The 15,597-nt window shown below is 51.8% G+C and overlaps 2 protein-coding genes across 3 annotated transcripts in view; both read left to right on the plus strand.

The window, feature by feature from the left end:
* Nucleotides 1-1,202: 1,202 nt before the first annotated feature.
* On the plus strand, nt 1,203-12,639 carry SDHB (succinate dehydrogenase complex iron sulfur subunit B). 2 transcript variants are annotated; one of them, XM_058855167.1, is made up of 9 exons: nt 1,203-1,329; nt 3,846-3,970; nt 4,907-4,992; nt 6,276-6,412; nt 7,474-7,590; nt 9,043-9,144; nt 10,932-11,054; nt 12,359-12,482; nt 12,576-12,639. In XM_058855167.1, exons 1-8 carry the CDS (start codon nt 1,204-1,206, stop codon nt 12,434-12,436), a joined length of 894 nt encoding a protein of 297 aa, XP_058711150.1. In that variant the 5' UTR covers nt 1,203; the 3' UTR covers nt 12,437-12,482; nt 12,576-12,639. The 2 variants fall into 2 exon arrangements, with proteins under 2 accessions (XP_058711150.1, XP_058711149.1); XM_058855166.1 differs by having other exon boundaries at nt 12,359-12,639.
* A 1,628-nt stretch (nt 12,640-14,267) lies between these two features.
* ATP13A2 (ATPase cation transporting 13A2) overlaps nt 14,268-15,597 on the plus strand; it is a 28,767-nt gene continuing 27,437 nt past the window's right edge. The window contains exon 1 of the mRNA XM_058855147.1: nt 14,268-14,300. Coding sequence (XP_058711130.1) covers nt 14,291-14,300 — 10 coding nt within the window. The 5' untranslated portion in view covers nt 14,268-14,290. The remainder of the gene's footprint in view (nt 14,301-15,597) is intronic.

Below are 15,597 nucleotides of genomic sequence, written 5' to 3' on the forward strand. Positions count from 1 at the left end.
TCTTCCTCCTCCTCCTCCCTCCATGTTTGCCCCCAGCGTGTGTTGCGTGCGATTTGCTTAATAAATAAATTTGCTGTGAGGAAAATTTGCGGGGATTTAAATAATTGTGGGGAGTAACTGGGAGGGGAAGGGAGGGGAAGGGCTCAGGGAGGTGAGGAGGGGTGGAGGTGTTGCCAAAATCCTCTGAAATTGTCTCTAATGCTGTTTTTGTAGTGTTGGTGAGTCAGGCACCACTTTATCCTCAGCCTTTTGTGTGTGGCTGACAGAGCTCCAGCCTCCACATCAATACAAAATGTTTTCATTTGTTCACACATTTTTAACAAGGAAGGTACTGGCCGTGGGTTCTAATAATTCTTTTCATTGATTAGCATTCTGTCCACTATTGGTTATTGTTTTTTCACTCTTCATACCATGCCGGGCCACATTCTTTAGGTTTTTTATTATCTTTTTCTCATCTTTTTCAATTAGGAATCCCCAGTTTTCCAGGCCTCAATCTCCTCTGTATCTTCTGTCTTTAAAGAGCCACAGATTTAGGATCCCACATGTCCAATCTTCAAATCCCTTTGGCTTTATCGAAGTTTGTCAGGGTTAGCTTTAACAAACGCAAGGTTTCAGGCCCTGATTCAGTGATTTAATAATCAAAATAGAAGAGTCCGTGAAGAAGTTTTAACTTGTGCTGGCTAAAAGTGGGCACTGCTTACAAATAATTACGACAGCTCATTAAAAACTAGTTAGGAAAGTTATATCATTTCCAAGAGAGGAGCATTTGTTTTGGCAGGGGCTGCCCAGGGAGGTTTGGAGTCCCCATCCCTGGAGGGAAGGGCTGGATGTGGCTCTGGGGACAAGGTGGGGATCAGTCACAGCTTGGATTTGATCCTGGAGAGACCTTGGAGAGCTTTTAATCTGGTGGGAAAAGCTCTCTTTTCTGAAGCGAGAATCTGGATTCTTCGCTCCCCAGCGCCCACCATTTGCCCCGCTGGCACCAGAGCAGGTCCCCTTGGAGGAGGCGGGTGGCACCACAGCTACCTCCACGCAAAATAACGACGCTGATCATTAATGGAGATAAAACAAGCGGATTTTAATAAAGAAATAGGGCGGTTTAAGCATCGTGCTGTGTCCCACAGCCACACCCAACATGGCGCCCCCACTGAGGGCGCCGCCACACTCAAAATGGCGGGCGGCCCCTTCCCCTCAGCGCCCAACATGGCGGCGGCGGGGGCGCTTCCGGGGCGGCTGGAAGTGCGCAGTGCCAAGATGGCGGCGGCCGCGGTCGGAGTCTCCTTGAGGCGCGGAGTCCCCGCACGGCTCCTGCGGGCCGGGCCGCGGGCGGTGAGACACCGGGGAGCGGGGAATGGAGGGAGGGGAGGTGCGGGAGAGGCGGCCGGGGGGGGCTGGAGGGGTGGGAGGGAAAGGGGAGTGGGGGGGGGATCGGAGTGTGGGGTGGGGAAGAGGATGAGGGAATCGGGGATGGATGGAGGGAAGTGGGGGCTGTGGGATGGGGAAGGGGCTGTGAGGGAATTTGGGATGGATGAAGGAAAATGGGGGCTGTGGGAATTGGGGATGGATGGAGGGAAATGGGGGCTGTGTGATGGGGAAGGAGGTGTGTGGGAATTGGGAATGGATGGCTGTTTTTCCCTGAATTCAGGGAGATCTGAGGCTGTTTTTCCCTGAATTCAGGGAGATCTGAGGCTGTTTTTCCCTGTATCCAGGAGGGATCTGATGCTGTTTTTCCCTGGATCCAGGATGGGATCTGAGGCTGTTTTTTCCTGGATCCAGGATGAGATCTGAGGCTGTTTTTCCCTGGATCCAGGAGGGATCTGAGGCTGTTTTTCCCTGGATCCAGGAGGGATCTGAGGCTGTTTTTCCCTGAATTCAGGGAGATCTGAGGCTGTTTTTCCCTGGATCCAGGATGGGATCTGAGGCTGTTTTTCCCTGGATCCAGGAGGGATCTGAGGCTGTTTTTCCCTGGATCCAGGAGGGATCTGAGGCTGTTTTTCCCTGGATCCAGGAGGGGATCTGAGGCTGTTTTTCCCTGGATCCAGGAGGGATCTGAGGCTGTTTTTCCCTGGATCCAGATGGGATCTGAGGCTGTTTTTCCCTGGATCCAGGAGGGATCTGAGGCTGTTTTTCCCTGGATCCAGGATGGGATCTGAGGCTGTTTTTCCCTGGATCCAGGATGGGATCTGAGGCTGTTTTTCCCTGGATCCAGATGGGATCTGAGGCTGTTTTTCCCTGGATCCATGAGGGATCTGAGGCTGTTTTTTCCTGGATCCAGGATGAGATCTGAGGCTGTTTTTCCCTGGATCCAGATGGGATCTGAGGCTGTTTTTCCCTGGATCCAGGAGGGATCTGAGGCTGTTTTTCCCTGGATCCAGGATGGGATCTGAGGCTGTTTTCCCCTGGATCCAGGAGGGATCTGAGGCTGTTTTTCCCTGGATCCATGATGGGATCTGAGGCTGTTTTTCCCTGGATCCAGGAGGGATCTGAGGCTGTTTTTCCCTGGATCCAGGAGGGATCTGAGGCTGTTTTTCCCTGGATCCAGGAGGGGATCTGAGGCTGTTTTTCCCTGGATCCAGGATGGATCTGAGGCTGTTTTTCCCTGGATCCAGGAGGGATCTGAGGCTGTTTTTCCCTGGATCCAGGAGGGGATCTGAGGCTGTTTTTCCCTGGATCCAGGATGAGATCTGAGGCTGTTTTTCCCTGGATCCAGGATGGGATCTGAGGCTGTTTTTCCCTGGATCCAGGATGGGATCTGAGGCTGTTTTTCCCTGGATCCAGGAGGGATCTGAGGCTGTTTTTCCCTGGATCCAGGAGGGATCTGAGGCTGTTTTTCCCTGAATTCAGGGAGATCTGAGGCTGTTTTTCCCTGGATCCAGGAGGGATCTGAGGCTGTTTTTCCCTGGATCCAGGAGGGATCTGAGGCTGTTTTTCCCTGGATCCAGATGGGATCTGAGGCTGTTTTTCCCTGGATCCAGGATGGGATCTGAGGCTGTTTTTCCCTGGATCCAGGAGGGATCTGAGGCTGTTTTTCCCTGGATCCATGATGGGATCTGAGGCTGTTTTTCCCTGGATCCAGGAGGGATCTGAGGCTGTTTTTCCCTGGATCCAGGAGGGGATCTGAGGCTGTTTTTCCCTGGATCCAGGATGAGATCTGAGGCTGTTTTTCCCTGGATCCAGGATGGGATCTGAGGCTGTTTTTCCCTGGATCCAGGATGGGATCTGAGGCTGTTTTTCCCTGGATCCAGGAGGGATCTGAGGCTGTTTTTCCCTGGATCCAGGAGGGATCTGAGGCTGTTTTTCCCTGAATTCAGGGAGATCTGAGGCTGTTTTTCCCTGGATCCAGGAGGGATCTGAGGCTGTTTTTCCCTGGATCCAGGAGGGATCTGAGGCTGTTTTTCCCTGGATCCAGATGGGATCTGAGGCTGTTTTTCCCTGGATCCAGGATGGGATCTGAGGCTGTTTTTCCCTGGATCCAGGAGGGATCTGAGGCTGTTTTTCCCTGGATCCATGATGGGATCTGAGGCTGTTTTTCCCTGGATCCAGGAGGGATCTGAGGCTGTTTTTCCCTGGATCCAGGATGGGATCTGAGGCTGTTTTTCCCTGGATCCAGGAGGGATCTGAGGCTGTTTTTCCCTGGATCCATGATGGGATCTGAGGCTGTTTTTCCCTGGATCCAGGAGGGATCTGAGGCTGTTTTTCCCTGGATCCATGATGGGATCTGAGGCTGTTTTTCCCTGGATCCATGATGGGATCTGAGGCTGTTTTCCCCTGGATCCAGGATGAGATCTGAGGCTGTTTTTCCCTGGATCCAGGAGGGATCTGAGGCTGTTTTTCCCTGGATCCAGGTGCTCCGTGAGGCGCAGACGGCGGCGGCAGCGCCGCGGCTGAAGAAATTCGCCATCTACAGATGGGACCCCGACAAGCCTGGGGACAAACCCCGCATGCAGACCTACGAGGTGGACCTGAACAAGTGGGTGTCCCTCGGGAATGGGGCCCAGGAGCAATCCCAGCTCCAGGGAATGGCCGGGAAGGGGCTGCTCCCCTCTGGCACTGAGCAGCCACCGTGGCTGTTATCCCAGGAAAAAGCAGAAAAAGCAGGTCACCAGTCCACCCCAAACCATTCCCAGGAGTTCCTCCAGAGGGATCCATCCCAAATCCTTCCTTCCCAAGAGCTCCTCCAGAGGGATCCATCCCCAGGAGCTCCTCCAGAGGGATCCATCCCCAGGAGCTCCTCCAGAGGGATCCATCCCCAGGAGCTCCTCCAGAGGGATCCATCCCAAACCCTTCCTTCCCAGGAGTTCCTCCAGAGGGATCCATCCCAAACCTTTTCCAGGAGCTCCTCCAGAGGGATCCATCCCAAACCATTCCCAGGAGCTTCTACAGAGGGATCCACCCCAAACCATTCCCAGGAGTTCCTCCAGAGGGATCCACCCCAAACCATTCCCAGGAGTTCCTCCAGAGGGATCCATCCCCAGGAGCTCCTCCAGAGGGATCCATCCCCAGGAGCTCCTCCAGAGGGATCCACCCCAAACCTTTTCCAGGAGCTCCTCCAGAGGGATCCATCCCAAACCATTCCCAGGAGCTCCTCCAGAGGGATCCATCCCAAACCTTTCCCAGGAGCTCCTCCAGAGGGATCCATCCCAAACCTTTCCCAGGAGCTCCTCCAGAGGGATCCATCCCCAGGAGCTCCTCCAGAGGGATCCATCCCAGAGCTCCCACCCTGCCCGAAGCCCGCAGGAGCAGCAGCTCCGGTTTTGGGGTGGCTTTGTCCCAGTGAATAATCCCTGGGTGGTGCCCTGGGTGTAAAGGGACAGGAGTTGTCCCCAAGTGTCCCTGTGACTCACGGGGACACACAAGGCTGGCCCCAGAGGGGATCCCTGCGGGTGACTGGGGATTTGTGCCGCAGGTGTGGGCCCATGGTGCTCGATGCCCTGATCAAGATCAAGAACGAGGTGGACTCCACGCTGACCTTCCGCAGGTCCTGCAGGGAGGGTAAGGACAGGGAATTCCCACCTGGAATCCCCCAGGGAGCTCAGAGCCCCCTCCCCTCCCAGCCCCAGTGCAGCCAGGAGCGAGGCTGGAGCCGGGGTGTGATGACACAGCTCTGAGCTCCAGGAATTCCTCCCACAGCTCCCAGTTGTCCCAGTTCCCTTCCCAGCTCATCTGCCGCCTCCCAGTGCGTGGGGAGATCCAGGGGGAGATTCCAGGCTGAGAGAGGGCAGGGCTGGAATGGGAGCTGGAATGGGTGCTGCTCTGGAAATCAGACTGGCTGGAACTGGGAGAGCGCTCAGGATTTCCAGGAACAGCTCCAGGAATCTCCTCCTTTGGGCTGAGGGCAGGGGTGGATTGAGGGAAAGGGCAGCGCTGGTTTGGGGTTGTGGCTGCTCCCAGGCTTTTCCTGGGAAAACCTCCTGATTCACGGGTCACACCGGGCTGCTGAGCTGGCAGAGCGCATTCCTGGCTGGAATGGCTCTGGACTGGGGCTGTGGGAGCATTCCTGGCTGGAATGGCTCTGGATTGGGGCTGTGGGAGCATTCCTGGCTGGAATGGCTCTGGATTGGGGCTGTGGGAGCATTCCTGGCTGGAATGGCTCTGGATTGGGGCTGTGGGAGCATTCCTGGCTGGAATGGCTCTGGATTGGGGCTGTGGGAGCATTCCTGGCTGGAATGGCTCTGGAATAACAAGGTGGGGCTGCAGGCAGGGGCAGTCTCGGGGCAGGTGCTGCCTGCAGCTGTTCTGTCTGGCATGGGAATGGAGAGCAGCGCTCCCGAGGCAGCTTTTCCTCTGGAATCTGCACAGCAGGGCAGGAATTCCACACAAAGTGGGGCTCCCAGGCAGCCAAAACTCTTCCCAGTTCACTGGAATTCACTGCCCTGAATATTTTCCCAGGACCAGACAGATTTTCAGGCCGGGCTGGTTCCCTCCTGCCCTTTCCACGGCACATTCCTGCTGCAGGCGCGTGGTCCCGGCTCTGCAGCCATTCCCAGCTGGCTGGAAAATACCTGGGAGCCTTTCTGTGGGGCTGGGGCCACCTCCAGAGGTGATGGAGTGACAATTCCATCCCTCTGTGCGCCTGCTGTTGTGTCCCCACTGCCTCTCCTCTCCCCTTTGGGCGGTGAGGATCCCAGCCATTCCCCTCTGGAATTGGGAATGGGTTTTTTTTTTGGGATGCTGGAAGAATCAAGTGGTGTTTCCCCAGTGCTGTTGTTTTTTTTTGGAGGGGGACAGGAGGGAGAATCCCACCCTCTGCTCTGCTTTTCCTCCCCCTCCCTCAGGGATCTGCGGCTCCTGCGCCATGAACATCGCCGGGGGCAACACCCTGGCCTGCATCAAGAAAATCGACAGTGACCTCAACAAAGTCACCAAAATCTACCCCCTGCCCCACATGTACGTGGTGAAGGACCTGGTGCCGGTGAGTGCAGCCCCTGGCAGCTGCCAGCAGGGCCAGGGCGTGTTGGAGTCTGAGATACAGAGTGTGTGCCCTTGGTTTTAATACTTAGTTCTAGGATTCAAAGAAAACACTGAATTTCATATGACATCAAATTCACGAGCGTGTTTTCATGGTGATACATGAGAACAAATGCTAAAGTTAGGTAGGAAAAGTGTAAGTGTGTAGATTAGAAAGTTCCTTAAATCACTGAGTGAAAAAGTAGTTTAGAGAACAGGAGACAAGATGGAGGATTTAGGGTGTTTGTTGGAGTCTGAGATACAGAGTGTGTGCCCTTGTTTTTAATATTTAGTTCTAGGATTCGAAGAAACACTGAATTTAATATAATATGAAATTCATGTGCATGTTTTCATGGTGATACATGAAAACAAATGTTAAAGTTAGATAGGAAAAGTGTGTGTAGATTAGAAAGTTTCTTAAATCACTGGGTGAAAAAGTAGTTTAGGGAACAGGAGACAAGATGGAGGATTTAGGGTGTTGTCTCTTGACCTTCCTCTTTCTTCTTCATCTTCTTCTCCTGGGGGTTTTTGGGTGGTTTGAAGTGATTGGGTAAAAAATGCCACAGTGCAGCGCACAGGTGTTGGGTCATTGGGTCACTAAGAAAAATAATTTAGCTGGCATCTGTTAATTGGGTAAATGGACATAAAAAAGACCTTGAAGAGGATCTTTGTGGGCCATTTTACCCCTTTTCTATCATAGTGCACACAGCTCCTTGTAATGCTGATAAGAAAAGAATAAACAACTGAGACTGAACAAGAGGAAACTTCCTCCCTCTGGTCAATCTTCAGTTCAAAGGGAAAAAGAACCCAAATCCAAAAGTCCTTAAGGAGACAAGGGTGTCCCTTGGGTGGGTCCCCGTGACTAAAGGTGGCCCGGAATGTGGCAGGTCCGGGCAGGGAACGTCACCTCCCGGCCGGGTGTAAATTTGGGGTGGTTTGGGTGGGATGTTGGGAAGAGGGGTGGGGCTGGAAGGAGGGGTTTGGGGTGTTGCTGGTTCTCCTCAGATCCCTCTTTTCCTGCCCCAGGACCTGAGTAACTTCTACGCCCAGTACAAGTCCATCGAGCCCTACCTGAAGAAGAAGGACGAGTCCAAGGAGGGCAAGGAGCAGTACCTGCAGTCCATCGAGGACCGCCAGAAACTGGTCAATTCCTGGGTGAAACCCTCCCCGAGCAGCCCTGAGCCCTCAGCCCCTTCCCATTCCCATTCCCAGACCTGATCCCAGAGTCTGGGGCAGGATCCCAGAGTCTGGGACAGGATCACCTTCCCATTCCCAGACCTGATCCTGGAGTGTGGGACAGGATCCCAGAGTCTGGGACAGGATCACATTCCCATTCCCAGACCTGATCCTGGAGTGTGGGACAGGATCCCAGAGTCTGGGACAGGATCACTTTCCCATTCCCAGACCTGATCCTGGAGTGTGGGACAGGATCCCAGAGTCTGGGACAGGATCACTTTCCCATTCCCATTCCCAGACCCAATCCCAGAGTTTGGGACAGGATCCCAGAGTGCTGTCCTGGCAGGGATGGGCTGGGAGCAAGGCAGGGATTCAGGAGATCCCAGGGCAGGGATTCAGGAGATCCCAAAGCAGGGATTCAGGAGATCCCAGGGCAGGGATTCAGGAGATCCCAGGGCAGGGATGGAGGAGATGCCAGGGCAGGGATTCAGGAGATCCCAGGGCAGGGATTCAGGAGATCCCAGGGCAGGGATTCAGGAGAGATCCCAGGGCAGGGATTCAGGAGAGATCCCAGGGCAGGGATTCAGGAGATCCCAAGGCAGGGATTCAGGAGAGATCCCAGGGCAGGGATTCAGGAGATCCCAAGGCAGGGATTCAGGAGATCTCAGGGCAGGGATTCAGGAGATCCCGGGGCAGGGATTCAGGAGATCCCAGGGCAGGGATTCAGGAGATCCCAGGGCAGGGATTCAGGAGATCCCGGGGCAGGGATTCAGGAGAGATCCCAGGGCAGGGATTCAGGAGAGATCCCAGGGCAGGGATTCAGGAGAGATCCCAGGGCAGGGATTCAGGAGAGATCCCAGGGCAGGGATTCAGGAGAGATCCCAGGGCAGGGATTCAGGAGATCCCAAGGCAGGGATGGAGGAGATCCCAAGGCAGGGATTCAGGAGAGATCCCGGGGCAGGGATTCAGGAGATCCCAAAGCAGGGATTCAGGAGATCCCAGGGCAGGGATTCAGGAGATCCCAGGGCAGGGATTCAGGAGAGATCCCAGGGCAGGGATTCAGGAGAGATCCCAGGGCAGGGATTCAGGAGAGATCCCAAGGCTGGGATTCAGGAGATCCCAAGGCTGGGATTCAGGAGATCCCAGGGCAGGGATTCAGGAGATCCCAGGGCAGGGATTCAGGAGATCCCAGGGCAGGGATGGAGGAGATGCCAGGGCAGGGATTCAGGAGATCCCAGGGCAGGGATTCAGGAGATCCCAGGAGATTCCCCCTCCTCTCCAGGCTGTGCCTTTCCCTGCTGTCCCAGCTCCCGGCTCGCTGAGTCGGTTTGGGAGGGTTGTCCCGCAGGTGCCAGGGGTGGGTCCCATGTCACCGTTGTCACCGTGTCACCGTTGTCACCGTGTCCCCTCTGGTGGCAGGACGGGCTCTACGAGTGCATCCTGTGTGCCTGCTGCAGCACCAGCTGTCCCAGCTACTGGTGGAACGGTGACAAGTACCTGGGCCCCGCCGTGCTCATGCAGGTGAGGACACAGCCCTGGCACCTGGCCTGGCTGCCTGGCACAGAGGTGGGGTGAGCTCAACATAATAACTGCATTTATTTTAGTGTTTTAGTGTTCCTTTTATTTTAGTATTTTTATTTTATTTTAGTATTTTAGTGCTTATTTTTATTTTAGTGTTTAATTTTTATTTTAGTATTTTAGTATTTTTATTTTAGTATTTTTATTTTGGTATTTTTATTTTATTTTGGTGTTTTTATTTTAGTATTTTTATTTTAGTATTTTTATTTTAGTGTTTTTATTTTAGTATTTTTATTTTAGTATTTTTATTTTAGTATTTTTATTTCAGTATTTAATTTGGTATTTCTGGTATTTTTATTTTTATTTTAGTATTTCATTTTTATTTTACTATTTAAGTTTTTATTTTAGTACTTTTAGTATTTTCTTTTTATTTTAATATTTTTATTTTAGTATTTTTATTTTGGTGTTTTTATTTCAGTATTTTTATTTTAGTATTTTTATTTTAGTATTTAATTTGGTATTTCTGGTATTTTTATTTTTATTTTAGTATTTCATTTTTATTTTACTATTTAAGTTTTTATTTTAGTACTTTTAGTATTTTCTTTTTATTTTAATATTTTTATTTTATTTTAGTATTTTTATTTTGGTGTTTTTATTTTAGTATTTTTATTTTAGTATTTAATTTGGTATTTCTGGTATTTTTATTTTTATTTTAGTATTTCATTTTTATTTTACTATTTAAGTTTTTATTTTAGTACTTTTAGTATTTTGTTTTTATTTTAATATTTTTATTTTATTTTAGTATTTTTATTTTGGTGTTTTTATTTTAGTATTTTTATATTAGTATTTAATTTTTATTTTACTATTTAAGTATTATATATATTTAATTATATATTATTATATATATATTTATACTTATTATATAAGTATAATACTATTTAAGTATTTATTTTTATTTTAGTATTTTTATTTTATTGTTTTGGGTTTTATTTTTTTTTTAGTATTTAATTTGGTATTTATGGTATTTTTATTTTAGTATTTTATTTTTATTTTAGAATTTTATTTTTATCTTAGCATTTTTATTTTATTGTTTATTTTTATTTTAGTGTTTAATCCGGTATTTATAGTATTTTTATTTTAGTATTTAATTTGGTATTTATGGGTATTTTTATTTTTATTTTAGTATTTAATTCGGTATTTATGGGTATTTTTATTTTTATTTTAGTATTTAATTCGGTATTTATGGGCATTTTTATTTTAGTATTTAATTGGGTATTTATGGGTATTTTTATTTTTATTTTAGTATTTAATTGGGTATTTATGGGTATTTTTATTTTAGTATTTAATTGGGTATTTATGGGTATTTTTATTTTTATTTTAGTATTTAATTGGGTGTTGATGGGTATTTATTAAAGGCCTCCCACAGATCCCCCTGGGGCACTCAGGAGCCTCCCAGGCTCCCCCCGAGGTGGACGATGCTCACGGGTTTTTTACACAATTATAAATTTACTCCATTATGGGGGGTCAATCCCCCAATTACAGCTGCAGGTAATGAATTTATTAAAGTTTTAATAACTCATTTTGTTGATCCTGTGGCTGTCAGGTGCCCTTGGGTTTGTTTTGTCTGAACAAAACGGGCGAGCAGCAGCTGACAGGCAGTGGGGTTCAGAGCAGGGTCTGGAGACACAAATCTGAACTCCAGGGTGCTGGTGCTGCCGGTACCGGGCTGTTGTGGGCAGTGCCAGCGGTGCCAGCGGTGGCAGCGGTGCCAGCGGTGTCACTGTCCCCAGGCGTACCGCTGGATGATCGACTCCCGCGATGACTTCACCGAGGAGCGGCTGGCGCAGCTGCAGGATCCCTTCTCGCTCTACCGCTGCCACACCATCATGAACTGCACCCGCACCTGCCCCAAGGTACGGCTGGGGACACGGGGGGACACTGGGGGGGACATGGGGGGGACACCGGGGACATGGGGGGGACACCGGGGACATGGAAGGGACACTGGGGACATGGGGGAACACCGGGGGGACACTGGGGGGACATGGAGGGGACACCAGGGGGGACACCGGGGACATGGAAGGGACACTGGGGACATGGGGGAACACCGGGGGGACACTGGGGGGACATGGAGGGGACACCAGGGGGGACACTGGGGGACATGGAGGGTACACTGGGGACATGGAGGGGACATGGGGGGGACACCGGGGACATGGAGGGGACACGGGGGACATGGAGGGGACACGAGGGGGGACACTGGGGGGACACCAGGGGGGGACACCGGGGACATGGAGGGGACACGGGGGGGGACACTGGGGGGACATGGGGGGACACCGGGGGGGACACCGGGGACATGGGGGGGACACCAGGGACATGGAGGGGACATGGAGGGGACACCAGGGGGGACACAGGGGGGACATGGGGGGGACACCGGGGAGACACCAGGGACATGGGGAGGACACAGGGGACATGGAGGGGACACCAGGGGGACACCGGGGACATGGAGGGGACACCAGGGACATGGAGGGGACACCGGGGACATGGAGGGGACACCAGGGACATGGAGGGGACACCAGGGGGACACTGGGGACATGGAGGGGACACCAGGGACATGGAGGGGACACCAGGGACATGGAGGGGACACCGGGGGGACACCGGGGACATGGAGGGGACACCAGGGGGGACATGGAGGGGACACTGGGAGGGACACTGGGAGGGGACACAGGGAGGGGACAGGTGAAGGTGGCAGTGCCAGCACATGGCAGGTGACAGGCCCAGGTTGCTCCAGCCAGTCCTGGCATCCAGGGACAGCCTCAGTTTCTCTGGGAATCCCATTCCAGGTTCTCCCCACGCTCACAGGGAGGGATTTGGGGGAGCTCTGGGGTGGGAGTGAGGGGCAGTGCCAGCAGTTCTGGGGGGCAGTGCCAGCAGTTCTGGGGGTCAGTGCCAGCAGTTCTGGGGGTCACTGTCAGCAGTTCTGGGGGGGCAGTGCCAGCAGTTCTGGGGCTCAGTGCCAGCAGTTCTGGGGGTCAGTGTCAGCAGTTTTGGGGGTCAGTGCCAGCAGTTTTTGGGGTCAGTGTCAGCAGTTTTGGGGGTCAGTGTCAGCAGTTCTGGGGGTCAGTGCCAGCAGTTTTGGGGGTCAGTGCCAGCAGTTTTGGGGGTCAGTGCCAGCAGTTCTGGGGCTGGGTCCCCCCGGGGCGCTGACCGTCCCCTCCTGCAGGGGCTGAACCCCGGCAAAGCCATCGCTGAGATCAAGAAGATGATGGCGACCTACAAGCAGAAGGCAGCGGCTGCGTGACCCAGGAGTGACCCCGAAGTGACCCTGGAGTGACCCCAGAGTGACCCTGGAGTGACCAGAGTGACCCCAGAGTGACCAGAGTGACCCCAGAGTGACTCCAGAGTGACTCCAGAGTGACTCCAGTGACCCCAGAGTGACTCCAGTGACCTCCCAGCCGGGCAGCTCCAGCAGGGCGTTACTTGCAATAAAGGCTCTAAAGAACAGCTCGGGCTGCTTCCTTTATTAATCATTTATTAATTAATTAGTTATTAATTAACCATTTCTTAACTCCCTTCGTGGAATGTTTTACCAGCCCAAACCTCTGGGGGCTGGGAATCCTGGGATTGGCTGGGAACAGGGAATGCTGGAGGGATCTGGAGGCTGAAATCCCCGAGCTGAGGGTTTGGAGCTCTGGGGGCAGATCCGGGCTTTTGGATCCTGCTTTGGATTCCCGAGTTTTACTCCAAATCCTGAGAAAATGGGATTTTTTTAGGGGTGAATCTTCCTTTATTCCCTGATATTTTCACCTTTCTCCAGTTCGGGGTGTTTGGAGCAGCTCCTGGGGGTGAGAGGAAGGAATTGCTTCAGCTTTGCTGATGAATTCGTGATTTTTGGTCTGAATAATTCAAACCTCACAGAAATGCGATGCTGCTCCTGCTGAGGTCACCTGGGGGTGCCACACCCCATTTTGGGGGTGAGAACTCAAATTCCCGGCATCCCCTGGGTGTCACACCCCATTTTTGGGGATGAACTCCAATTCCCGGCATCCCCTGGGTGTCACACCCCATTTTTGGGGTGTAAACTCCAATTCCTGGCATCCCCTGGGTGTCACACCCCATTTTTGGGGATGAACTCCAATTCCTGGCATCCCCTGGGTGTCACACCCCATTTTTGGGGTGTAAACTCCAATTCCCGGCATCCCCTGGGTGTCACACCCCGGTTTTGGGGTGAGAACTCCAATTCCCGGCATCCCCCGGGTGTCACACCCCGGGTTTGGGGTGTAAACTCCAATTCCTGGCATCCCGCGGGTGTCACACCCCATTTTTGGGGATGAACTCCAATTCCCGGCATCCCCCGGGTGTCACACCCCGGTTTTGGGGTGAGAACTCCAATTCCTGGCACCCCCCGGGTGTCACACCCCGGTTTTGGGGTGTAAACTCCAATTCCCGGCATCCCCTGGGTGTCACACCCCATTTTTGGGGTGTAAACTCCAATTCCTGGCATCCCCTGGGTGTCACACCCCGGGTTTGGGGTGAGAACTCCAATTCCCGGCATCCCCCGGGTGTCACACCCCGGTTTTGGGGATGAACTCCAATTCCCGGCATCCCCTGGGTGTCACACCCCATTTTTGGGGTGAGGACTCCAATTCCCGGCATCCCCCGGGTGTCACACCCCGGGTTTGGGGTGAGAACTCCAATTCCCGGCATCCCCCGGGTGTCACACCCCATTTTTGGGGTGAGAACTCCAATTCCCGGCACCCCCCGGGTGTCACACCCCGGTTTTGGGGTGAGGACTCCAATTCCCGGCATCCCCCGGGTGTCACACCCCGGGTTTGGGGTGAGAACTCCAATTCCCGGCATCCCCTGGGTGTCACACCCCATTTTTGGGGATGAACTCCAATTCCCGGCATCCCCTGGGTGTCACACCCCATTTTTGGGGATGAACTCCAATTCCCGGCATCCCCCGGGTGCCACACCCCATTTTTGGGGTGAGGACTCCAATTCCCGGCATCCCCTGGGTGCCACACCCCATTTTTGGGGTGTAAACTCCAATTCCCGGCATCCCCTGGGTGTCACACCCCGGTTTTGGGGTGAGGACTCCAATTCCCGGCATCCCCCGCGGTTCCGCGCCCGCCGCTTCCGGCGGGGCCGCGCCATGAGCTCAGGTCAGGCACCGGCTCCGGGATCGGGATCGGGATCGGGATCCTGGAATGGGACGGGATCGGGATCAGGGACCGGGACCCCCGCAGGGTCCGGAGCCGCCCGGACCCCCAAAGCGCCGCCGGGGGCTCCGGGACCCCTCCTGCCCTGCCCGGAGCGGGGCTGGAGCCGGCGGCTCCAGAGCCATTCCCATTTATTCCCATTTATCCCCATTTATTCCCATTTATCCCCATGTATTCCCATTCATTCCCATTCATTCCCATTCATTCCCATTCATTCCCATGTATTCCTATCTATTCCCATTTATTCCAGTCTATTCCCATTCATTCCCATTTATTTCGCTTTATTTTTTTTTTTTTTTCATTTCGCTTCATTCTGTTGCCTTTTTTTAATGTCGCCTTTTTATTTTTCTTTTTTGTTTCGCTTTAATTCTCTTTATTATTCCACTTCATCTGACTTAATTTCATTTTATTTTGCTCTTTTGCGTCCCTATTTTTGCTTTCTTTTGTTTGGTTTTTTACTTTCACTTTTTTATTTTGCATTTGGCATCTTTATTTTTGCTGTAGTTTTGTTTCCTAACTTTGTTTTTCTGCTTTTTTAAATTGTGCTTTATTTTGCTTTCTTCCTTTGCTTTGTTCGTTTTTCATTCCTCTTTTTTATTTTCCCTTATTTTGATTTTTTATTTGAATTTTTCTCCTTTCTTTACTCCAATACATTTTGATTATTATTTTTTTTCTTTATTTCACTATTTTTGGTTCCGTTTCTCTTTTATTTCGCTTTATTTTGCCTTTTTATTTTGTTCCGTTTCTCTTTTATTTCACTTTATTTGGCTCCACTTCCCTTTTTTATTTTGTTCCTCTTCCCTTTTTATTTCACTTTATTTCCCTTTTTTCATTTTGCTTTAATTCCCATTTTTATCCCACTCTTTTTGCTGCTTTCCCGGCCCCTCTCCCACCCCGGGGCTCTGGGTGGGATCTCCTGGCTCCGCATCCCTCGGGAATTCCAGCCCTGGGAATGCAGCCATGGATCCACGGGGAAAGGAATCGGGGCAAGGGCTTTGGGGGGCTCCAAAACCCCAAATCCCAAACCCTCCAAACCCCAAACCCCGAATCCCAAACCCTCCAAACCCCAAACCCTCCAAACCCCAAATCCTTCAAATCCCAAATCCCAAACCCTCCAAACCCCAAATCCTACAAACCCCAAATCCTACAAACCCCAAACCCTCCAAATCCAAAATCCAAACCCCTCCAAATCCCAAACCCCAAATCCCAAACCCTCCAAACCCTCTGAACCCCAAATCCC

This window comes from Poecile atricapillus, chromosome 22 (genome assembly GCF_030490865.1).
Source record: "Poecile atricapillus isolate bPoeAtr1 chromosome 22, bPoeAtr1.hap1, whole genome shotgun sequence".
NCBI lineage: Eukaryota > Metazoa > Chordata > Aves > Passeriformes > Paridae > Poecile > Poecile atricapillus.

Excerpts from the sequence above, each read along its gene's own strand:
- SDHB (XM_058855166.1), top strand. The coding sequence starts at position 1,204 with ATGGCGGCGGCGGGGGCGCTTCCGGGGCGGCTGGAAGTGCGCAGTGCC. Across the intron at positions 6,413-7,473 it reads TGGTGAAGGACCTGGTGCCG|GACCTGAGTAACTTCTACGC; the intron begins GTGAGTGCAGCC and ends TTCCTGCCCCAG. Across the intron at positions 11,055-12,358 it reads GCACCCGCACCTGCCCCAAG|GGGCTGAACCCCGGCAAAGC; the intron begins GTACGGCTGGGG and ends CCCCTCCTGCAG.